At 34.7% G+C, this 24,665-nt stretch overlaps 2 protein-coding genes across 2 annotated transcripts in view; one reads left to right on the top strand and one right to left on the bottom strand.

Annotated features, from left to right (window-relative positions):
* LOC129442636 (uncharacterized) overlaps nucleotides 1–16,074 on the top strand; it is a 46,962-nt gene extending 30,888 nt beyond the window's left edge. The window contains exons 50-63 of the mRNA XM_073854144.1: nucleotides 943–1,104; nucleotides 1,207–1,369; nucleotides 2,360–2,541; nucleotides 2,624–2,716; nucleotides 5,371–5,572; nucleotides 6,010–6,197; nucleotides 6,300–6,394; nucleotides 10,144–10,328; nucleotides 10,598–10,800; nucleotides 10,912–11,074; nucleotides 11,640–11,749; nucleotides 14,780–14,899; nucleotides 15,190–15,346; nucleotides 15,488–16,074. Of these exons, the coding sequence (XP_073710245.1) occupies nucleotides 943–1,104; nucleotides 1,207–1,369; nucleotides 2,360–2,541; nucleotides 2,624–2,716; nucleotides 5,371–5,572; nucleotides 6,010–6,197; nucleotides 6,300–6,394; nucleotides 10,144–10,328; nucleotides 10,598–10,800; nucleotides 10,912–11,074; nucleotides 11,640–11,749; nucleotides 14,780–14,899; nucleotides 15,190–15,346; nucleotides 15,488–15,492 (2,028 nt within the window). The 3' untranslated portion in view covers nucleotides 15,493–16,074. The remainder of the gene's footprint in view (nucleotides 1–942; nucleotides 1,105–1,206; nucleotides 1,370–2,359; nucleotides 2,542–2,623; nucleotides 2,717–5,370; nucleotides 5,573–6,009; nucleotides 6,198–6,299; nucleotides 6,395–10,143; nucleotides 10,329–10,597; nucleotides 10,801–10,911; nucleotides 11,075–11,639; nucleotides 11,750–14,779; nucleotides 14,900–15,189; nucleotides 15,347–15,487) is intronic.
* A 2,571-nt stretch (nucleotides 16,075–18,645) lies between these two features.
* asip2b (agouti signaling protein, nonagouti homolog (mouse) 2b) lies at nucleotides 18,646–23,023 on the bottom strand. Its single transcript, XM_055203946.2, has 3 exons — nucleotides 22,770–23,023; nucleotides 20,346–20,422; nucleotides 18,646–20,076 (listed from the first exon to the last, which is right to left on the bottom strand). Exons 1-3 carry the CDS (start codon nucleotides 22,906–22,908, stop codon nucleotides 19,891–19,893), a joined length of 402 nt encoding a protein of 133 aa, XP_055059921.2. The 5' UTR covers nucleotides 22,909–23,023; the 3' UTR covers nucleotides 18,646–19,890.
* Nucleotides 23,024–24,665: the final 1,642 nt, after the last annotated feature.

The raw sequence follows: 24,665 nt of genomic DNA, 5'->3' as shown, positions 1-24,665 counted from the left end.
GTGTTTGCATTTCATCAGCTCATTTGCATTTAAAAGGACAAACCCTAAAAATGGCACATTTTTGCTCACACCTAAGTGGCAATTTTATCATGTTATAATAAATTATCTATATGGTTTTTTTGAGCTAACATATGTACACTAAGGACACCAAATATTTATTTTACATTTTAAAAGTCTTGTGAACCCTGGGGAGGCAGCCTTCTTGGGCTTAACTTAGCTTCCTCTTCTATAGACGTTACATTAGTAATACGCTCGCTTAAAATGTCGAGTCATAGCCGCAGCAAATTTGACTGCTTATGCTATCGTGTATTATGTTGTGCTATCTGTCGTTTTTCTGTGCTTTTACTGCTTCTATTAATGTAAAGCTGCTTTGAAACAATTAAGTATTGTGAAAAGCGCTATATATAAATAAAAAAAATTGAATTGAAATATCCTCTTTAAATTAAACTACACTAAAATGTAAACAAATGTAACTTTGCGTGTTACTGAAACTCACAAAGAGATATTTTATCTCTAGTTTTAGTGTTCAGTTTAAATATGTTTTACTGTGATTTATTAAATTTGATGCTGTCATCTTCATTGATAACCTCAATGTTTTTGTGCAAGATAAATACTGCTCGTAAGCTCTTTATAATAGAATCGAATAGAGTTACATATAAATACTATAATTATATAATTATATTATATTAATTATGCACCCTTACATAGCTTTAATGTAAAGTACTTAGAAACTTTGGTTGGTGTAGCTGACTTCTTTCTTTAAAGGGTTATTTTACAATAGCTGAATTATAAATAGCTTGTACCAGACAGGGAAATTGTTTTTTAGTCACAAAAGTCACTTTAACTAAGCAAAAGACCTTCCTACTGTTTTATACTAACACCAAATTTTGTTGACTATAACACTGACGTTTATGTATTTCTGCTTGTTGGTTTTTCTGACAGGCTTTGATTTGGTCTGGATTTCACAGAGTGAACTCAGGCAAGGAGATATTGTACACTAACACTCGTCTGTCTGTGTCTGGACACCATCAACAGAACATCTTCACACTGTCACTTAGAAATATAACCAGCAGTCAATTTTCCAACTACTCGCTGCTTTCTGAGGTACTCAAACTGTGTTGATATGAGTTTAATTATGAAGTTATATCAATAATCTTCAATGGTTAAAAATAAAAGGTAGTTATTGGAAGTTTGTGTGTGTTTTAGTTTCAGGTAGGAAACTGGAGTTTGGAGCTGGCATGGAGTTCGGTGTTTTCAGGCAGAAATGTTGGCATTCAAGTTCATGCGAGGTTGGACCGCAGTGAGATGATCTGGCTGCAGGGGGCGCTGGAAAAACACTGCTTACAAGCTGCTGCTGGATTTGACAATGGTGATGATGCTACATGAATTATTAAATAAATTCATTAATCTTTATTGTCATTGTATGACAAACAACTAGATTAGGTTAGAAAGTCTCTTAAGTTGCCTAAACAACATTATAAACATTACAAACTTTATGATGAATACAACATGAATGGATGCAGTTCATTATCATTACACATTTAACAAAAAAGTACATTTAACACAAAGTGCCATAGTATACCATGTTATAAGAACATAGTTCCTAAGTTGATAATATCATGATATTTTAAAGGGGACATTTCACACGACTTTTTTTAATATGTCAAATAAAACTTTGGTGTCCCCAGAGTACATATGTTAAGTTTTAGCTCAAATACCATATAAATAATTTATTATATCATGTTACAATTGTCACTTTGTAGGTGTGAGCAAAAATGTGCCACTTTTGGGTGTGTCCTTTTAAATGCAAATGAGCACTAAATGGCAGCGCCGTGGTTGGATAGTGCAGATTAAGGGGCTGTATTATTCCCTTCTGACATCACAAGGGGAGCCAAATTTCAATGAACTATTTTTTCACGTGCTTGCAGAGACTGGTTTACCAAAACTAAGTTACTGGGTTGATCTTTATCACATTTTCTTGATGGAAGCACTGGGGACCCAATTATAGCACCTAAACATGGAAAAAAGTCAGATTTTCATGATATGTCCCCTTTAAAGTAACATATAAATAACATATGTGATGTACACTTCTGTTAAAAGATTAAAAACACTTGTTTAGACTTAAAAACTTGCAAAAGTACGATTTTGCAAGTTTGGCTACACTGTAAAAAATACTTTGCTGTCTTAAATTTTTTTTTGTTAACTCAGATTTACAAGTCATGTCAACAGAGATGAGTTGTCACAACTTATAAAATATAGTAATATAGTATAATAAAACAAGTAGTTGTTTATCATATGCTTTTATGGTTATTATGAATATGTAGAGTATTTATAGTTGTGCATTTCTCTTTTCCATCAGAAACATCTGATGATATGCGAGTGGCTCTCTGCATGGAAGGGCATCACTGGTTTACACTAGAGACTCAAAGAGGAGGGAGGGGCATTGAGAAAGAGACTCTCACCCTCATTTCTGTAGGAGCAGCCAATCAGAGTCTGCAATTTCAAGCTAAGGGATGCAGGGATTGCCTGTGGGCCACTGAGGTGAGAACAATAATTATAAATCTGGCCTGTACCTTGTTAAAAATATATTTTTTAGGTCTGCCTTTATATCGTATCTTTACAGGCACGGCTCCAACAGCTGGGATCTAACATTAGGAGTAAACTTTTGGACAGGGTTCAAAGACTTCACCATCTTCTGTTAGCATTCAGAAGACAGGTTTGTGATATCTCACAAAATATACGTGCAAGGAGTCACAGGATAAGTACGCTATAATCTAGAAATAATGTCATAGAGGTTTCAAATGGCATGAGGGTGAGTAAATCATGACTAAGCTTTCATTTTTGGGTGAACAGTCCCCTTAAAAACGCTTTATCTTTATTAATGTGCTGCAAACTTGAATACCTTCATCAGATGTCTTCTGATCTCTGACTCTAGCAAAAAGTCAACCCATGATCATTTTTAGCACTGTTAAAGAAGTCTTGTGTTATCTTTCACGTTTATGCATTTGGCAGAAGCTTTTATCTAAAGCTTTTAACTATCTTTGATGTGTTTCTCCAACATGATCTCACGGAAAGTCGTGTTACAGTCACGCAAAATTTGATTAATTCATTCGTGTCCATGGCACGAAATTCAGCTTTTTTCGTGCCTTGAGCACAAATGTCTTTATCGTGTCACCCGCACAAATTTCTATAAATAATTATTTGCGTCCGTGGCACGAGTTTCTTTTTTGTGTCATTTTATGTATTGTTTTCTCATTTTTTCCCCTATTTTTAAAATCATTGTCACTTTGGGGTTTGGATGTATTTTTATGTATTGGTTTCTACATGTTTTTCTTCCGCTTTTAAAACTATTCTTGCCTGGAGTTGGGGTTAGATTTGGGGTTTGAGTTAGGATGTCTAAAAATGTATCAGAAAGTGATTCTAACCCCAAGCGACAATGGAAAACAATACATAAAATGAAACAAAAAAGAAAGTCGTACCATGGACACGAAAAACTATTTATAGAAATTTGTGTCACAAAAAAAGACTTTGCTTGAGAGAAAGTTTTGTTTTTTTCTTTGTCTTTTGCTATTTTTCACATTGTTTATACCCTTGGTTACCCTCTGTCATATTTGAATATATGTGACCTTGCCTGTGATATCAAGTCATTTTTTAAATAATACTACATAATGTTAAAAAACATTTAGTGAAAATATAATCTTGATATTTTTAATATTGACAGAGTAAGGTCATGTAAAAGATTGAAATCAATATGAAATTAATGAGTAAAATCAAACTTTAATGCTCTTAATTTTAAAATTAGATTATGAGACAGGGTCACATATATCTGTTTTTTTTCTAGGGTGCTCGATGTGAAGTTCGTCACAACATGTATGTTGCCCGTCATGTGTGTGGTTCCTTTTTCAAAATATGTGTTCTGCTTGTCGAGTGATCCTATGTTCATTACGTGTCTTGTCAAAATAAGTGCCTGCTGCAGACGCGTCTAAAGGGTTTATGATAAGGGAGACGCTCGCGTTTGCCAGATACTTGCATAATCTCATGCATAATCCGAGTTTACTGTTAAGGGAGTATCTTGTGTGTATTTTGTGAACATCTCTTTTATCATAAACGTTTTTGACGCGTGTGTATTTTGACAAGACACGTGATGCACAGGGTTCGCGTGACACTCCGAACGCATATTTTGAGAACGCAAGCCACACACATGACACTACGAACACTTATTTTGAATTTGCGCCCCTCGGATGAGCAGTCACGAGCTGCCACTGTTAAGAACCATGTTTAAACCGTTCAAGAGTATTGACCATAGACCGTAAAAAATATGGACGTAGTGTCCGTGACGTCACCCATTGGTTTGCGAAGATCGTTTTTGAAGCTTAAAGTAGGCATTTCCTGCCGTCGCCATCTTGGCCGCGCGTCACCGCAAATCACTCGCGGAAAACCGAAAATGGGTAAAGATGCGGGACATGGGTGAAGCTGAGGTGAAACCACGCCTGCCTTTCACGAGTCTAGTGACAGCAGTGGCTGTTCAACCGTCAATCAAGCAGCCACGCCCTTAATTATGCAGAAGTTTAAAGCTTAATATAATTTAAACAATGGGTTACAAACAAATTCACCCCCCTCACAGTTGTCATGAAGGGCAAAATTAGCTATTTAGACCAAAAACACTGTTTGTACCAGGCTGTAAACATATATTTTTCTACTGTAAAGTTAGGCATTTGTAACATGGGAGTCTATGGGAATTGACTCCCTTTTGGAGCCAGCCTCAAGTGGCCAGTCAATGAATTGCAGTTTAAGTCATTTCTGTTTTGGCTTCATTAGAGAGATCGGAAGGTTGCCCCTCGGTATTGTCAGAGGAAAATCTACTTATTTAAATCTATTATTAATGTTATCTAGTCTGCAAAATGGCAGTCAAATCAAACTCATAGCCATTCATTTAGTCTAAAATACAACTCTACTCTGTGTTTCCACAACCAACTTTATGAGCACTTGTCAGCGGTTTTTCTTCGCCTACCAGATTCATAAAATTTGTGGTGTACAAATAAAATGGTCTTTATATTTAACATTTTTAAAGTAGATGTCCTTTACAGCTTTGTGAACTCTGGCATGCTCTCAACCAACTGAAATCAAACTGAGTCCAACAAGTCCAACTCATCCATGAAAAACACATAAATCCTATTTTTATTATAAAGGAAATCATACATTCAACATCTCATTTTAAGCATTTAAGAAAAAGCGATTTTAAAGAAAAGAAATTAATAAAACTTTTAGGCTTCAGTAATTCTTTCTCTAACATGATTTTGATCTGTGAGATCATTTAAAAGCCATAAAACCATAATATTTACAAATACGCTATTTATTTTTAACATATAGGCAGGGGACAGCATGTTCCTGCAGGAGCTGAGTGAAGGCCCGCTGTCTCTGACCCAAAGAGCCGAGACCTTGCTGTTCAGAGCAGGGGGTGTGTGGAGTTCATGGACCACCGGCCCACTCCGACACGCTCTTACACACAGCCTGCCACACACACTTCAGCATCTGCATGATATGTCTCAACAGGTTCAACTAGAACTCAAGAGTGAGTTTTTTGATGCAAGTCATACTTAACCCAGGTAACCAGCTGTATGGTGACCTACATTTACATTTATTCATTTGGCAGACACTTCTATCCAAAGTGACTAACACTGCATTACAACATATACATTTTTTTCAGTATGTGTGTTCGAACCCATGACCTTTCGCGCTGCTAATGCAATGCTCTACCACTAAGCTATACAGAAGGCAACCGAGGTCACATGATCCAGAATTAATCTAGTTAAACTGTGGTTTAAAAAAGCTACAAGAAGGTACAAAAGTTGTCACTGGGGTGGTACCTTTGTACCTAAAAGGTGCTTACTGGTACCTCAAAGGTACATATCTGTACCAAAATGCTAGATATTCTGACATTTTAAAAAGGTACCATCCCAGTTAAAACTTTTTTCTAGTGAACATATACTCAGGTTTGATTTCTCCCAGAGCCTCTGGCGACTCTGGCCGGAGCGTACCTTGATGTGACAGGAGAGCGTTTGGACACCGTGTGGCAGGAAGGAATGGAGCTGTGGACCAGAGACCTAACCGAATTTCTGCCGTCTGTACTTCACGATCGTCACCTGAATACGCCATCGCGGACCGCTCTGCAGATTGCTATTATTGCACTGGATATGGCAAGCCAGCTATATCTGTTTATTTTTTTGATGAAATGCAGTTCTCCATACAGATTGAGTACAAATTATACTTGTGTATTGAAGCAATATCCTGTTTTTTAGGTGAGCCAGCAGACATTTCAGTGGATGGAGGCCAGGTTGGCTGCCATGCTGGTTGGATTCAGAAGGCATCTTTCCCTCATGTACAAGTTTAGAAGGTAAGCAGTAAATCTTACAAAGATGTGGCTCATCACAGTTGATCTAAAGATACCGGTATTATTCCATGTTAAATATTTTCTTTAATATAATCTCCCTGACCCCAGTCAGTGTATGCTTATGGCTCTTGTGAGAATATGTTGATCTGTATTACTAATCTGGATTTAAATTTTCAGGATTTCTGCATAAATGGCTTCTTACAATGTAATATGTTCCTCATCTAAGTCATTTTAATAAATGAAGATAATCTTATTTGACAAGCAATACAATTGCTATTTTGTTACTGAGATCAGGGTTTAGAAAATGCAGTGTGACCGTGCCCAATCAAAAGAGATTTGAATCAGGGTTTAAGAGTGAGGCTGGAAAGGATTACAGATGGATTTTATAGACTTCTTACAGATATTCTTTGTCAGGCAAGAGGATTACAATGGAAATAGTTGCTTCTTGCAATTTTTACAAATAGGGTATTATGTCCTAAAATTAATTATTTTTTGAATAAATGGTCCATGCAAAAAAACATATTAGCTATCATTTATTAGGAGTAGCTAGTTGTGAAATAAATTTCAAGTTTCAAGTCTTTATTTGTTTGCATATATATATATATATATATATATATATATATATATATATATACATTTTTGATAGTACAGGTTATAGGGGAGAGGTGGGCACAACCTAACGCCTTTTGGTTTTGGCTCAATCATTCAAAAAATATTTGAGTTTGATTCATTATATTTTTACACAAGCAACACACACATCTCTGCTACAAATGAACATTTGAAGTTTGTTTTTAGTACTTACCATTTTTGGACAATTACACCAAACGTGACAGAAGTGCAAACGTTACAACTTACCCCATAGATGGGGTTAATTGTAACAGGCAGGGGGTTCGTTGTAACACTTGCTAAAAATTAAGTTTGCAGGCAAATATTTCAATATTATTTTGTCTATATACTTGAAGTGGATATTGTTTATATTTATAATAGACAGGTATTCACACTGTATTCATTCATCCAACCCTTTTCTAAAAATAGTTCAATTATAAGTGGATACAAATGTCTAAATATGTGAGAAAAAGCAGCACAATTATGACAAAACATTTTTTATATGTGACCCAGTCTGTACTAACCATACTACAGTTTCAAAATCAAATTCTAAGATAATGAGCATCAAAGTCTGATTTTAGCCATTCATTTCATTATGATTTCAATCTTTGACGTGACCTTTTGCAATCAATATTGAAGATATGAACAAAAATAAATATGACACACGATTTTTGGTAGGTCAGGCACATTTATTTTGTTGGCAGACAGCAATCATTCGTGTGTAGCCAATTTAAAACAACGGCAAGATCGTACAGTAAGTGCTGAGGGGTTAGTTGTAACACAGCGTTACAATTAACCCCGCTGGGTGAAAATATTTTTAAGCCCACCAAAAAAGTTTCAAAGAGCTGCATATTTCAAAACGATGCTGTTTTAGTCAACAAGACACTGATTAATATGACATAGCATTGGATTTGGTATCTTACACACCCAACTTAAAAACTAAAAAAAACATATGATGAAAAAATTAACTTATGTGCCACTAAAACACTCATTCATCAATAACTGTTTGGAAAAACATTATACATTTCCATAAATTTGCGAGAGATCGGTTTTTGGCAGTGTGGAAAAAATACCGGAGAAACGAAACGCTCAATCCTGTGCAACAATGTAAACAGTCCGTGTTACAACTAACCCTGCGTTAGTTTTTGCCCCGCGCACCCCTACTGTACGTTGAGTGGTTTAACAGTAAAATTTAAATTTTAGGTAAACATGAAATTGTAACCCAATGTGACTTTTTCAGAAATGAACAAACTACAAATATTTCAAACACGCCCCCGGTATCCCCCCAAAACCCTTTTCCCCATGTGTGTAAAGACCCCCTGGATTTTGAACAACACTACTGAAACAGTGTTCTGTGGACAATGAGACCAAATTTACCGTTCGTTAAATCGACTCAGCATGATGTTTTGTTGGAAACAAAAGGCATACCAACACTAAGCCCTCGTGATGTGGGGCGGTTTGATGCCTTAAAGTCTGGACTGCTACAAGCACTGAGGGACCAATGAATTTTCTCTTGTAACATAATCTAAACCTTATGCCAGATGACAGTCAAAAAAACAGAAGTAAATTAACAACAGAATAGCCCTATCAAATTAAGTGGTTTGCACTGACAATGTATTCACAATATGCATCTATTGAAAATAAGCAAGATCTGTGATCATTTCAATCAGAAAAAAAATTCAAAAAATGGTCCTTAGCTGTCACAGGGGTGACACCTTTTCAAAAAGTAAACCTTTGCACCCTTTGAGTTCATATTAGTACCTTTTGGGACCAGAGAGTGCATATGAAGAGTTTTGTTGCAAAACAAGATAACCACCATTTTTTTTAATTGTTCAGAAATCTCGTTTTTTGGTTGTGCATTCCAATTAATTTCAATTCAACTGCAGTTGGTTTGTTTTGATTTAAACCTTCATAACTTAAAAAATACAGCTAAGTAGCACCATAAAACTAAATGATAACATGATAACATAATAATAAACATGTTTTGACAAAAATGTAAAAAAATGGATTTATCTCGTTTTGCAACGAAACTCTTCATATATTATTACCCAAACGGTACTTTTTTTACTGCCCCAGAAGCTAGAGACCATTTTTTTAACAATTTTTTCTGATAGTGTAGAAGTTTGTGTATCACATTTCATTGTCACAAAGGCTCTTGTTGAAGGATGAAGAACATGCTGGTCAGGTCCAGCCAGACTGATCTCACTGAAAGTCGTGTTATAGTCACGCAAAATTTTATTAATTTATTTGTGTCCATGCACGAAATTCAGCTTTTATCTTGCCTTGAGCACAAATGTCTTTTTCGTGAAACTCGCACAAATTTCTATAAATAGTTTCTCTTGTCCGTGGCACGACTTTTTTCGTGTCATTTTATGTATTGTTTTCTCATAGTTTTTTCCTATTTTTTTACCATTGTCGCTTGGGGTTGGGATTAGAATCACTTTCTGTTACATTTTTAGACATCCTAACCCAAACCCCAACTCTTACCCCAACACCAGGTGAGAATAGTTTTAAAAGCGGAAGAAAAAACATGTAGAAACGAATATATAAAAGTACATCCTAACCCAAACCCCAAATATAACCCCGACCCCAAGAGACAATGATTTAAAAATGTGGGGGGGGAGAGAAAACAATACATAAAATGACACGAAAAAGAAAGTCATGCTACAGACACGATAAATTATTAAAATAATTTTTTTGCGAGGGCCACAAAAAGTACTGAGCCCCTAAGGTGACATGGAGCTAAAATTAAATAAAGTTTAGTTTCGCGTGCTCGCGCAATAGTTTCACGCGAGCATGCGATAGTTTCATGCAAGCACGTGAAACTAAACTTAAATAAAAATTATGCACATGAAGGTTTTGCGTGAGCACATGAAAGTTTCACGTGAGCAAATAAAGGTTTCACATGAGCACATGAAAGTTTCACGTGAGCACATGAAACTAAACTTTAGATTTTTTTACTCCAATGTCACCTTATGGGGCTCGGTAGGGAAACCACCCTATAAAGTTTAGATTATTTCAGACAAATTTTAGGATTTTCTTTGCAGTTTAGTTCTCTTTTTTTCAATTAATGGTCTTTAGATATTGATCTGGACTTAGATGTGGATGTAGAAATGTACAATCACAACCGCTATATGTTGATCCAGTGATGGTGAGGTGATCTTCAGGGTGCCACTTCGTGTCGGCTCCTGGCTGAAGGTGAAAGAAGCTGGTGTGACTGAGGTTCTTCTAGAGGAGTTTGTCATGAAGCCGCTTCTGGAGTTAAACTCTTTAAGCCCCATTGCAGAACTTTACCGGCTGAAGAGGAAGATCATGGACAGTCCTGTCAACCGTGAGTGTTCGGGTTTTATTTTGTGTTTTAATTTTTCTGTTTATGGTGCCATTTCCACCATTAACCTAGCCTGGGTGCCAGCCGATCTTAGCCCTGCCCACCACAATTTGAAAATCGGGGAAGATCGATTTCTGACTAGAATTGAGTATGACAACGTCAGGCTACCATTAACCCCAAGCTCTAAATAGGATTTTTCATGCTAAAATGTGCTTACTATTTCTGTGACTGAAATTACTCCCTTACATCTGTGCTTTCATTCCCCTGCCCAGATCAGGCATTTGTAGTGGCAGATAACTATTTGGTGTCCTTTGATGGCCACTTGTTAAAAGTCCCAGCATCCTGTGATGTCATACTTGCAGCTGACATCATCAAGCATACCTTCAGCATCATGCTAAAATCAGACAGATTTCGACGTCGCTCACTCATGATTCAGATGGGAAACACAACAATTGGAGTTCATCCTAATGGAGAGGTAGATGTAATTGTTAATTTTATGCCCATTATTAAATCCGGCACAGTTTGGAGCAAATTGTATTGGATCAAATTAGATGATTTATAAAAGAATTTTGGTTGCATTTTTTAGGTGGAGGTTAATTGCCTTGCAACACACACACCTTACAAAAACACTGAAGTAAATATCAGAAAGAATATGAACTTGATTGAGGTGTCCAATGAGAAAGGAGTAAGGGTATCATGTGACCCCCATCTGGACATCTGCACTTTAATTCTAGATACATGGCTTCATGGTAAGATCATTAACTTCGTTTATTTTCTAATTTCAGCTCTAGATATTTAAGATTTTAAGAGTCTCTTTAAGGAAAAAAATAATAATTCAGTCATCATTTACTCACCCTCAAATTGTCCCAAACCTGTACATATTTCTTTTTTTGCTGAACACAAAGGAAGATATTTGTAATCGAGCAGGAAACAGAAGCACCATTGACTTCTATAGTAGAAGAAAAAACTATGGAAGTTAAAGTTAAGAGAATTATTCATGATACTTCTAAAACCTATTTGGCTTGCTGTTCATTGTTGTTGTACCTTTATCATTTTTTATTTATTTTAGCTTCAAATTGAATGTTCTTATTATGTTCTGATTAATTTCAAAGACTAAGGACACTTAACTGGAGTTTTTTTAATGTAAAAATTTTATGAAAACATGATTTGGAAAATACTTCTAGAAACAAGGTCGCTGAAAATGCTCAATTGTAAATGTTAATGTCCTTTATTAACCCATTCTGTTCATTACAGTTAACGTCAAATCAAGAACAAAAATCTTCATTTACTTTAATGAAACATTTTGTTTTGAAGGCGTATCTGCGGGTCTATTAGGAACAAACGATAATGAGGCAGTTAATGAACTTCCTCTGCCAGATGGCTCCCACACACACAGTGTGCTTCAGTTTACTCACAGCTGGCAGGTAGCAAAAGAGAAATCTACACTTATCATATAGCACAACCAGAACAACTGGATACAAACAACTACATTAGTTTTCTGGTCTTATTTAATGTTCAGACTGATCATATGAAAAGTTGTGTAATAGTTCCAGAAAATTTGATACATTTATTCGTGTCCATGGCCACAGCTTTTTTTGTGCCTTGAGCACAAATATTTTTTTCATGACACTACAATAGTTTTTCGTTTGCGGTGCACAACTTTCTTTTTCATTTCATTTTATGTATTTTTATCATAGTTTTTTCCAATTTTTTTACCATTGTCGCTTGGGGTTGGGTTTAGAATCACTTTCTGTTACATTTTTAGACATCATAACCTAAACCCCAACTCTAGACAAGAATAGTTTTAAAAGTGGTAGAAAAACATGTAAAAACCAAAATATAAAAGTACATCCTAACACAAACCCCAAATCTGCCCCAAGCAACAATTATTTAAAAATAGGGGGAAAAAAGAGAGAAAACAATACATAAAATGACACGAAAAAGAAAGTTGTGCCACTGACACAAGAAATTATTTACAGAAATTTGTGCGAGCTACATGAAAAAGATATTCATGCTCAAGGCACGAATAAAGCTAAAATTTCGTGCCATGGACACAAATAAATTGATAAAATTTTGCATGAATATAACAAGACTCATGTTGCAAATGTTTTATCAGTATTTTATAAATCATGTAATAAAATGAATTACAGAAGTGTTTTTGAAAAGATTCATTTTAAAAGTATTTGCTTTGATCAGAAATAATGAGTTAAAGAAATAGTTCACCCAAGAAAAGTAAATCCTGTTCATCTTTTATTAACTCAGTGACCACCCTAGAAGTTAATAAAGCACCTATAAAAGTACCCTAGCATGCTAATCCTCTGTGTTACTTTTTGTTTATAATTTTTATTATTATTAATTATTTTATTAGTTTTTCTTTATTACCATATTATTAAGACTTCTAATCTAAAGCAACACAATGGGCCCTATTTTAACAATCTAAGCGTATTGTCTAAAGCGCACGGTCTAAACGGGCGTGTCTGATGCAACTTTTGCTAATTTAACGACGGAAAAAATGGTTTGTGCGCCGAGTGCACGGTCGAAAAGGGTTGTTCATATTTTCCTAATGAGTAATGGGTGTGTTTTGGGCGTAACGTGCAATAAACCAATGATAGACTCAGCTCTTATCCCCTTTAAAAGCCTGTTGTGCTGGCGCTATGTCTAATCCCTATTTAGATGACAGACTTTGTAAACTGAAAAACTAAGTGGAGGAAGAAGACCACCAGTTTAAGAATAATGTTAAAAATTGTTGTTGTTTTCATTTTTATTGAATTTTTTTTTTTTATTAAAACCTTTAAAATCCCTTTTCTTTCAAATAGCAGGCTTTTAATTGCTGTAAATGTATTGATATCCTACATAATCATTGTTATCTCATAAAATAATTTGCAAATATGCAAGAAAAGGTTTGTACTCTGAAAATACAAAGAAGAGATGAAGAATTTACAAACGCGTGGAGAGCCGAGGCGTTTCAGCACTAGAACAGCGCCATAGGATTTTTACAAAGCATTACTGAAAATGTTTCTCATCTCACCATATCCACAGGTACAGAGTCATCATATACACTCTAAAAAACAAACGGTGCTATATAGCACCAAAACAGTTGCTTTGGATCGTAACGATAGAAGAACCATTTTTAGTGCCATATAGCACCGGTGAAGCACCAGTGAAGCACCAGTGAAGCACCTGTGTAGAACCATATAGTGCTATGTAGAAACATATGTGGTGCTATAGTGGTGCTATATGGCCCCTATATGGTTCTACACTGGTGTTTCACTGGTGCTTCACTGTTGCTTCACCGGTGCTATATGGCACTAAAATGGTTCTTCTATTGTTACGATCCAAAGCAACTGTTTTGGTGCTATATAGCACCGTTTGTTTTTTTAGAGTGTACAATAAATCCGTAAGGTTGCATTTAAAAACATTTAAAAACAGATGCATTTGTTTAAAGCAAAGCATTTATTTACTTACCAGGCTACAGGTGAAGCTGCTTCTTGCGCCTTCTAACGTCTCATAATCGATCCTCATTTATGTCCAAGACACTCAATAATAATCTTTTACATTCAATCCTTTAATCTTTCATATTTAAAAGCGTTTTTGTGCTGATGCGCATTCATGTATGTGATAAGCAAACCCGCATCGTCGTCCCGTTTATAGGCACATATTACTACGCACTCATTAAATAACAAAAACGTATTGGGTTTTTGTTAATCAATGGCGTATAACGTCAAAATAGCAACGCGCCAACAATGCGCCTGAACACACCTCGTTTTCAGACCAGAACACCCATGGGCGCAACATTGGGCGCAAATGCATTTGCTATGTAAACAACGTGGAGCTAAACGTGAAAATTATCATTGCGCCAGGTTGAAACTAGCAAAAGACACTTGCGTCGCGCATTGTGCTATAAAATACTATAATAAATTTGTATATATTTACGAAACATGCTATGTTCGCGTATCAGTTTGTCTATAAAACTAGGCTGAAGGCAGTATACTCTCTTTTAAAATGGGGCCTTGCTTGTCAGAATGTCTGTTTTTGTTTTGGTCTGTGTGATCCCTCTGCCAATATACCCAATAGTGTATTTTGACAACTCGGTTGCCAGTTATCACGATTGCTTAAATGAGACCGCAATGCCCCATAAATGCGACCTCCGGTGGACACAACCTCCGAAATGAGCTGCAGATTGAGTTATAAAATCCACACAAGCAGACAACAAAAAACATTGAAAAGATACAAATGAGCAGATAAACTTTCCATGCTTATGCTAAAAGTTGCATACAGCTCCTTTATGATTCACTAATAATCTTGCATTTATCGTAGCTCCATATTCAAGCTTAAAGAAATGACAGAAAAGTCAATATTGACAGAATTTTTGTTTCAGGGTGAACTGTTTCTTTAAATATGTCGTATATCTCTATGGATATAACATAACATTTTCACTGCGCCCATTGCTGTAGGTGGATTCCAAGTGCGTCAGCGTTGAAAATGAATTCTGTGAAAACGGCACCGCCGACTCCCCGTCATGCAAATCTCTGTTTCTTTCCACCAATTCACCTCTAAGCCCCTGTTTCAGAGTGGTAATTACTATACTCTTTGTTCTCCCCCACCCAACATCTTTCACCAACATTGACATGTGCTATCTAGTACAAGCAAAGGAATATAAAGACCCCTTTGATTGAATTGATCAAAAGACACAGAGTCGTAGGGGCATGAAATCAACAAAAGCACGAGAGAAATAGTAAACAAGAATAAAATCAACTTCAGATGAAGAATTCAGTCTCTGTTCACTATCATATGTCACACTGTCAACACCTTCACATCACATCCATGGCTGTTCTTTGATTCTCTTCTTGATCTCCTCTCATAGGTGGATCCCGAGCAGTTCATGATGGCATGTGAAAGATCCAAGTGTGAGAGTGTTGGACGTGCAGATATTTCGAAGTCAACCCCTTGTACGCTGGCCTTTGCTTTTATCTATCTGTGCCACAGAAACTATGTTCCCCTGGAGCTGCCTGTTCAATGCGGTCAGTATTTCCCCTTTGTGCACAAATCGAACTAATTGTGTGGCGCAAACATGTCATATATAACCTTATTTCACATAGATAAGTAGTAAGATGTTACATAACAGCGAAATGAATTCGTTTTGTGAAATGTTTCGTCTGTAGTGTGAGCGAGGTACTCGGATGAAGATGCTATTTCACCGAGGACAGGAATCAGGATGTATGCTGATTTGTTTAACATATTAAATGCAATAAGACTGTCATTGCTCTGCTCTCGGTTAAAAAGGGAAAACGCATACTGATTGACCACTAATTCCAAATTGCTCAATAAATGTTGCTCAATGCCTGTGTGATGGTGGCCCAAATTATTAGCTTGGCTATTATTTTTATATTCTTTTTGGAGAGAAAAAAATAGTGTCTTTTAATAATAAACAAAAATGTAATAATAACAGGAACACTTCTGTCAGCAATAATGTCCAATGTATTACTTTCTAACTTAATTTCATGCAATTTAATATTTTTTATTGCTCAATGTATACTAACCATAAAAGTGTGTTAGTGACCTAATTTTTGTTCGAAACATTTTAAACTACATTGTGTTGTGGATGTGCATTTCAGAAAGTTAATTTAGAGCATCTGCTTATGAACCCGTTTTCCTCTGTAAACCTAAGTGTGCATTAGCTCAGTCTGTTTTATTTGATTCACTGCTAATAAAAGTTTAAAACGTAGATCTACAAAACAATCGTCTGCTACATCTGTGTAAGCGAGAAATGTGGGAGGCAGTTTTGACTTTTCTTTCATGTTACTCATGTAAGCCGGTTGAAGGAGTGGCAGGAGTTTTTTGTTTTGGTCTATTTTTGCTCGGGGTGCTAATTTTTAGAGGGCCATTAATCTTTATAGGTCTGCCAAATCATTATAAATACACTATAATTTGTGATTTGGCGCAGATCTTAGTAAGAATTAATTACGTAAAAGATTTAGATCTTTGTAATAGTCCTGTCATCCTGCAGTAATTTAGATGTGGGTTTTTTGTAATTCAATAGTATTTAATTTTTGAAAGGTTAAAAACAAGGTTTTTATTTAATAAAGATCACAAAAGGATCATGACACACTTTTACCTTTTATTGTTAATTTATGTTATTTTCCTGAAGGGATCTTTCAGTCTCCTATTTCCTTTTTTTTCTTAAGAGCAAAACTACGGAGCCCTTAAGGGAAACTATGCACAGATAAGGGGAAACTATGCGCACGCAATAGTTTCATGTGCGCACGCGATATTTTCAGGTGCGCACGCGATATTTTCACGTGTGCACGTGAAAATAAAAATTCTCGCATGAAGGTTTCGCATGAGCACATGAAAGTTTCACGTGAGCACATGAAACTAAACTTTAGATTTTTTTACTTCAATCATGTCACCTTACGGTAAAAAACTGGGCTGAGTTTCCCAAAACCTTCTTAACTCTACGTCGTTCTTAAGTTGTACCTTAAGCTGTATCGTTAATACGTGTTTCCCGAAACGTTCTTAGTTACGTATCCCTTCTGTAAGTCATACTTTTGGAAGGTTGGTCGGAAGCACTCTTAGCTATACCTTATCCTACTTGACTCCACTAGGGGCCATCACTGTGATAAAAGCTTACATTGCAGTCTATATAATAAAATATTTGTAAAAAATAAAAAAAGTTGCAATACACTCCGACTCCGTGTTCAATTAGGCAAATATTTTTTATTTAAATAATAAAACATTCACATAATTAGACATCATGACATGAATTTTAATCATGTTTCTGAAATAAACATCAGCTTCGAACTATTAAATGCTACAGGCTTAAGAAACTATTTAACAAATCTATTTTAGGTGGAGGAGTTGGTGAAACTATAGCAGCTATACAGCGAATCTCACTATTTCATTTGTGCATTTCATATCTGTTAAATCTTTAAAAAGCTGCATGAATAAAGCAGGTAAAATCGCATGTACGGGAGCACATTCGTCACAAATTCATAATTGTTGATTTTACTAATTGTGATTATTAATGTTAATTCGATTTGGATAGAAGTTTTTAATGTTTTATAACTTTGAGGCAACTGCATGCCATATTCTTAATAAACATTCAAAATAAACTGCTACACTTAATTACTGCTTGTATCTCCTAGGGTCAACACATTTTCCACTAAAACTAATCAAAGCTAAAATCTAAAGCAATCATAATATATATTTATTTATTATAGGTTTATATTTTATATTTCAGGTAGACAGACAGGCTCCAGAAATGCATCTATTAAGCTTTATCTGCATTGTAACTGCGCTGCTTGCGCATCCAGTGTCCAAGCACAATAAACGCGTGAACTAATGAAAAACAATTTGTTTTTGTATATTTTAAGTTTAATGCACAGCCAAGCCAGGTGACTTGCACGACCCACCTTATTCCCCTGTGCAACGCATTTATTGGGAACCCCTAATAAATTATCATAGCGCATGCATGATACGTTTGGAAATGAATTGCGGGTTTTGCACGGGTTTGATATATAATAAAAGGTTGAATTTAGTTGTTTGCAATTTGAAATATTTTTACAAGATATTCCTAATAAATTTAACTTGAACGATTTCTGAAATGTTTCTTTAATAAAGAACACCGTTATCTCATAACGCAGCGAAACCTATTACATAAAGTGAACAATTGATTGTCAAGCAATCGATTCAGCACCATCGCCATGGACAGCACCTGGTAACGTCGTACGTAAGAAGGAATACCTTAAGAAACCCGCTAAGGTACAGTTCGGGAAACACGCCTAAGGTATAACTGTAGTTAAGGTTTAACTTAAGAGTCTTCGTAGCGCGCTAAGAGACAACATTATCGGGAAACGCAGCCCTGCTCATTTGCATTTTCTTAAAAAAATCTTTGTATTACATAAATTTTTATTTTAGAAATTAAACTATTTAAAACTAAAACTTTTTAGTTTAATCTAGGAAATTAAAAATCAAGGTAAGCAAGTGGTCACACACACAAGAAATTTGTTTTTGTTAACAGGTTTTATGTATGAATATATGACATACAAGAATAATTTGACATTTATATTAAACATCTAGAAAGAATAAACAGCAAAGAAACTTGGATAAGCAAACTTACTGAATACTTTTAATAGTAATGATAGCCTTTTCTAAATATGACAGACTTTCCCTATTAAAATATTTCTTTCATAAATATAATATTTCTTTCTTAAAATAACAAACTTGCTTTTTTAGTAAGTTTGAGTCAGACAAATATATCTCACAACCTTTAAGAGTGTGATGATTGATTTTCTAAATCTAAAAATAATGTGGAAATCAGTGGGATAATAAATGTTGTTTTATTCGAAATAAATGTGTATTTCCCAATAATATTCAGTCAATATGACCTGACAATAGATAGAAATATATGATGAGGGGTAGTAGTTTACAACTTTTTTCTCAAAATAACTTTAAATCCACAGTAAAGCTTATACTTTACATTCACAGACAGACAGAGGCGGACACTACTTGAATATTTTAAGTAAATTTTTCAAGCATCTGTGCTTTATCAGAGTGTTTGTCTTGGGAAAAAATGTACTTATACTAAAAAAATGTTCACTACATTCTAGAATCATACTGTGTATTCCTTTTATATTGCATATTAAAATGTATTTAATACATGATTACATAAAAATTGTGTACTTTTACTTTTCTTGAGTAAAAGTAAAAACCAATAGATGTTTAATGTACTTAAATATTAAATATAAACCAAAAACTTGAAATTATAAAATGTAGTGGAGTAAAAATTATGATAGTATGCTTTGGAATGTGTTCTCCAGAGAAAAACACTGATAAAATACAAATACTTAAAAATTTACTTTAATGTAGAAAGTAAAAATACTTAAGTAGTGTCCGCCTCTGCAGACAGAGCTGTAATTTTCTGGATATAAACAAACACTGAACATTTGCAGTCGTTACAATAGAAATGAGAGTGGCTGAAAACAATAACATTCACATTAATTGCACCGAAAATGACTTTTCTCATACAAAGGTATTTTAGTGACTAAATCGTTTAAGGAAGTTAAGATTATGTTACATGCCCCTGGCATTGAATGATATTAATAAAAGAGCCTTTGCCAGCACGGATCTACAGTATAGGAGATCACTGTAATAACTGGCAAACATGTCGCAACAGAGTTGCTTATAAATTTACACATACATTATACAGGAAAAAATACAATTATTCCTTTGTTAAATGTTAGTGCAGCAGCATGTGTGATACATAGCAATGTTTCTCAACTGGTGGGCTGAGTATCGGACGGCATAACAATACAATACTAAACGCAAATAATATATTTATAGTTCAAAAAGGCTTAGTAGAAATATGTCACCACATACTGGATGTGAAAATAAAACTACCAGGCTACATTAAATACAGAATCATCTGTAAAAAGGAAAAATATATATTTTGCAGTTAATTATTGTTTGCTGAGAGCATAAACCATCACAAAGCTCAGGAGAGTATACCAGTTAATATTCACCGATATATATATTTACTATAAAACCGTTGATTAAATGGTAAATGCTAGGTCTTCTTGGTGCAGAAGGGTCCCAGTCTCCAGCAGTGACAGATTGTATTGAAAAGCCTGCAGTGGCAGGAAGCACACGGGTCGCAGCAGGGAGTAAGTGAAGAGCAGCTCTCCATCAGACCTCCACAGCGACGTGCTGGAGTCTGGACAGGAGAAGGTGCCTCGGGCCTGGGCTTAGTTCTCTGGAAGACAAATTTAAGAGAAGAGAGTGAAGAACAACTATTTTTTTTATTATTATAATTAAGTATTTTAATGACAATATCTTTGTGAATTATATTTGGTGGCTCATGCAATAATTGGTAAAGGCGACGTGTGCATTTATTTTGAAGATAAACAATGCAATTTCTGTGTGAGCAGCTATCTTTATCAAAGCATAAAATGACCAATATTTTTCACAGTTCATCTGGTTGGGAATTACAGCTTTGGATGACATGTGATGAGTAGAACATACCACCACATGATGTCTCTGCTGAGACAAATAGCGAGTCCTGGAAAACAGTCTCTTTGGTTTCTCCTGATTCCACACTCCTGTTGGACACACAGAGAACCAGTTACTTTGAATTAGTCAATTTTGCCATACTTTATGTACAAGTACAATGAAAAACTTTTTGAATGCCTCAAAAAACTACAAACAAATTAATAAAAAATATTAGACAATAAGTGAACACAATAATGTCACGAAAGTAATTTTAAAATGTCCAGTATCACTATATGTAACAGATTATGTGTGTTGAACAGTGTTTACTACAGTTAAGTGTACGGTACTTTCATGTTGGTATGGTCTTATAAGTTGTTAACCTAAAAGTTACATACTGGTACATATCTATACTAAAATTATATGTATTAGGACCTTTATAAAAGGTACTGTCCAAGTGACAACTTTTGTACCTTTATTTCTGAGAGTGTAGGATAATTAAATTGTCTGCCAAATGCATATAAGAGTTTGGTTACAAAACGAGATTACTCAGTTTTTTATTATTGTGTTATCATGTTTTTATTGTGTTTTATTGTGCTACTTAGATAAGAAGGCCAGATCAAAACAAACCAATTGCAGTTTGATTGATATTAATTGTAATGCACAATCAAAAACGAGATTTTTTAAAAATAAATCTTGCTTTGGAACCAAACTCTTCATATGTAATAAGAGGTTATAACGGTATGTATTTTTACTTTCTACTTAAGGACATTTTTCAAGTATCCATACTTCATCAGTGTTTTTCTTTGAAAACATACTTCTAATTCTACTCCTCTAGTCACACTGTATCACGAAATTATGTACCTGTAGTCACATAAATTTGAGTCTTTTTCGTTACACTGACACACTTTTCCGCCTTTTTGCGTGAACATGTCACGCATTTCTATTTACATGTCACTGTCACATATTTGTTACTTAACTGTTTTGTCCTATTATCAAACCTTTGACACTTCGGTTTAGGGTTAGATTTGGTGTTTGCGTTAGGAAGTCACTTAAGTATTGGTTTAAACCTTTATTCGTGTTTTTTTTTATATTTTATGATTTTAAACCATTGTCGCCTGCATTAAGGTTAGAGTTAGGTTTGGGTAAGAATGTCATTTTATGTCAATCTAACCCTAAAACCGAAGCAATAATGGTATAAGAAAATAGGACAAAATCAGATCTTTCTCTACTATTGCACCCAAACTTTGGAATTCTCTTCCCTGCCCTCTCTGCAATGTAAATAATATAACTGAATTTAAATCATTACTCAAAACTCACCTGTTCTCTGAATGCTATTCCTACTGATTTGATTACTCTGTATTTATCACCAATATCTCTCTGAATGTTATGTTATGTATCTTAATGTCTGTTTTGTATTTTTGAACTCGACTCGGTCTCTTTATGCCTCCCTGTAGGCTACATCATTGTTGTCCCTTATCATTGTTTTCTTGTTCACGCAAAAAGGCGAAAAAAGCGTGTCAGTGTCACGGAAAAGACTCACAAATTTACGTGACTATAGGTACGTAATTTTTTGATGCATTTATTTAATACAAATCATTGTTTTACATGTAATATTTAAAAAATCTAGTACTTATAGTAGTAGCCTACTCTTACTTTTACTTTAGTGGGCTACTTATTTTTATTTGACTAAAATCACTTAAAAAACAATAGATGTAATTAACTGTTAAGTGAAATTGAATTAAAGTTAGTGGAATATAAGTAGCCGTTTTCCAAAGAAAAAAAAGCACTCTGATCAAGTAATACTTTAAAATGTACTTAAGTGCTGTCCTCTGTAGACTATATTTATGTATTTATGAACCACAAACAAAAACGCCCAGCAAAACAGTCGTAAATAAACCCATGCAAGAGCGCATGCAGGACACGTGAAACAGATGATAAATATTTGCTGTCGGTTTGCTACACGAGCGCCTTTCTTGAGAATAATGAATGTTTCACACACAGCTGCTCTGTGGCTTTGCATTATGAAACTGTGTGTGGAAAATGCCGAAAATCGGTTTTCTTGCTAAGCTTATTAGTGACGTTAAGCTACTTAAAATCCCCAGATAAGAAAAGACTCCTTTATGTCGAAATAATGACAAGCATAGCTATACCAGCCTATAATGTGACCCCCTAACTAAAGCGTCCATCAGATGATACATTATCAGATCAATAGTAAAATATAAAACGTCACAAGACGGCACAGTTCACAAGGAGGACTATGTGCGTTAGCCTATCAAACAGGTGTTTTTTTTTTAAAGAAAAGCACACAGAGAGCGTTAAGCTGATGCACTGCAAGACAGAATATAATTTATATACATATATAAATTATTGTCTCAAACAACCTGAATTCATCTTATACATACATACAAATAGACTTGTATATCTGGTGTATAAACAATATAATATACGTAAATTTACCTGTGGTTATGGTTATTGCAGAGCTGGGAGACCCCGCGTCGTTTTCATGTTTTTTACGCACATCTATCCTGTTCGCTTCTCCTATGATACACTGAATAGCTGCCAAGAACAAAAAGATGAACATCAAAAATCCCTTCATTGTCGTTGTTATCTGTCGATCAAAATGTGTCAGATTATCGTAAGACTACTCTCACTGAGCTCTCTGTGGTATCTCTGTATTAAAGCCCATTTCCACCATTTATAAATTCATGCAAACTTATCCACGCCCACTTTAACAAGCGCTCCTCATTCAGTTCAGTCAAATGAGGCAAAATGAAAATGTATTCTCACATCACTGGGAGCCAACTCTAATGAGAAGTTATGACTGACTGAAAAAAGCAAGATGCGTTAAAAATAAATGTAGTAAATAAAATAATACAATATCAGCTCTCTTGTTTTGACACTCTTAAATTATGTTACTTTTAAAATAATCTTAAATTATGAGTCTATAAGTTATTTGAAATTTACTGCATACCATCACATATTTTAACCTTGACATATTTGCTCATTCTTGGCAAAATTGGTGAAATTTGTGAGGAGGGTGTGAGAGTAAATTTTTTTGACAGATGTTCAAATGGACTCTGGGTTTAAGCAGGACATTTAACCATGAAACCCTCTGGCTCACTGTCCTGTTAAAACCTGAATAATTCTCCAGGTGTTCATGGATCACAGCATGCTTCCCTGCACGCAGTTCTATTTGTTTTGGAACTTTTTGGAATTCTTTATTTAATCTTTTTGGAATGTGTTGACATCTTTCATTTGAAATGAGTGAGAAACAGATGAGATACAGATTTGGGTACATTATCACAACGTTGGTGTATCAAATCAGGAGATCTAAATCTTGACATATTGACATGGTTTAAAGATCAAGCCTTGTTATGAGTTCATGACATACATTTGTATTTAAACAAAGCATTATTCATCAAATTATTATCAAATATAGGTTTTCTTTTAAAAGTCATATAGGATAAAAATTAAGAATCATCCGAAAATGAAGTAATTATGCAATAAACTTTTTCATATTTAATAATAGACACTGGTATAGTTAACCACAAGAGCATTTTAGGACCTTTTTTTAACTTCCAGAGGACAGTACTGGGGTCTTTTCTTTGGGGGAAATTAGGAGAATCCAATTAGATTTTCTTATGTCATTGTTTTAAATTAAAACAATGGAGATACAAATAAGATACTTATTTTTATTAATTTACAAAATGTCTGTACAGTATTTAATATGTTAGTTAGTCTGAGGAAGCCTTATACAATCCATTTTATTTGTTGGTTATAGAGAAATACATAAAAGTATCTAGTTACTTAAAAAGCTATACTATAAGTAACATTTCTATAAGTAACTGATACTATAAGTAACACATCAAGTGCTCAATTTACAATTGGATCCTTGTGTAAGAGTAAATCTAATAAATCCAGTTAAATACAAAATATTTCACCTACATATTTAAAGCCAGCTGTTGAGAATTATGGGTACCTCATAGTCTGCTATGACACTGAGTTACGTGAATGTATGACTCACTTTAAAGTAAATTTACAGCCGCAAGTTATTTTACTATATTGTTAACACTAATTTAACCTAATTTAAATAAACACTAAATATTATAATTGCATTATTTTAATTAATTTGTTTTTATGATTTTGGCACTCATTCTGTAATTTTATTTCAGGAAAGTAATGTTAGACAAAGTATCCATATTATATGACATATCTTATATATTCTGGATTATAAGATAACTAGTCAAATGTATTTTTCTTAACTTGACCATGTTAACTCATTTGTAAAGGTCAGAATTCCTTGCTTCCACTGAAGCTGGGATAACATGGATGATGAGGTTTTCCACTAGCTAT

The sequence above is a fragment of the Misgurnus anguillicaudatus genome, chromosome 2 (assembly GCF_027580225.2).
Source record: "Misgurnus anguillicaudatus chromosome 2, ASM2758022v2, whole genome shotgun sequence".
Classification (NCBI taxonomy): Eukaryota; Metazoa; Chordata; class Actinopteri; order Cypriniformes; family Cobitidae; genus Misgurnus; species Misgurnus anguillicaudatus.
The sequence above is the reverse complement of the archived record's forward strand: the minus strand, read 5'-3'. Positions and strand labels throughout refer to the sequence as shown.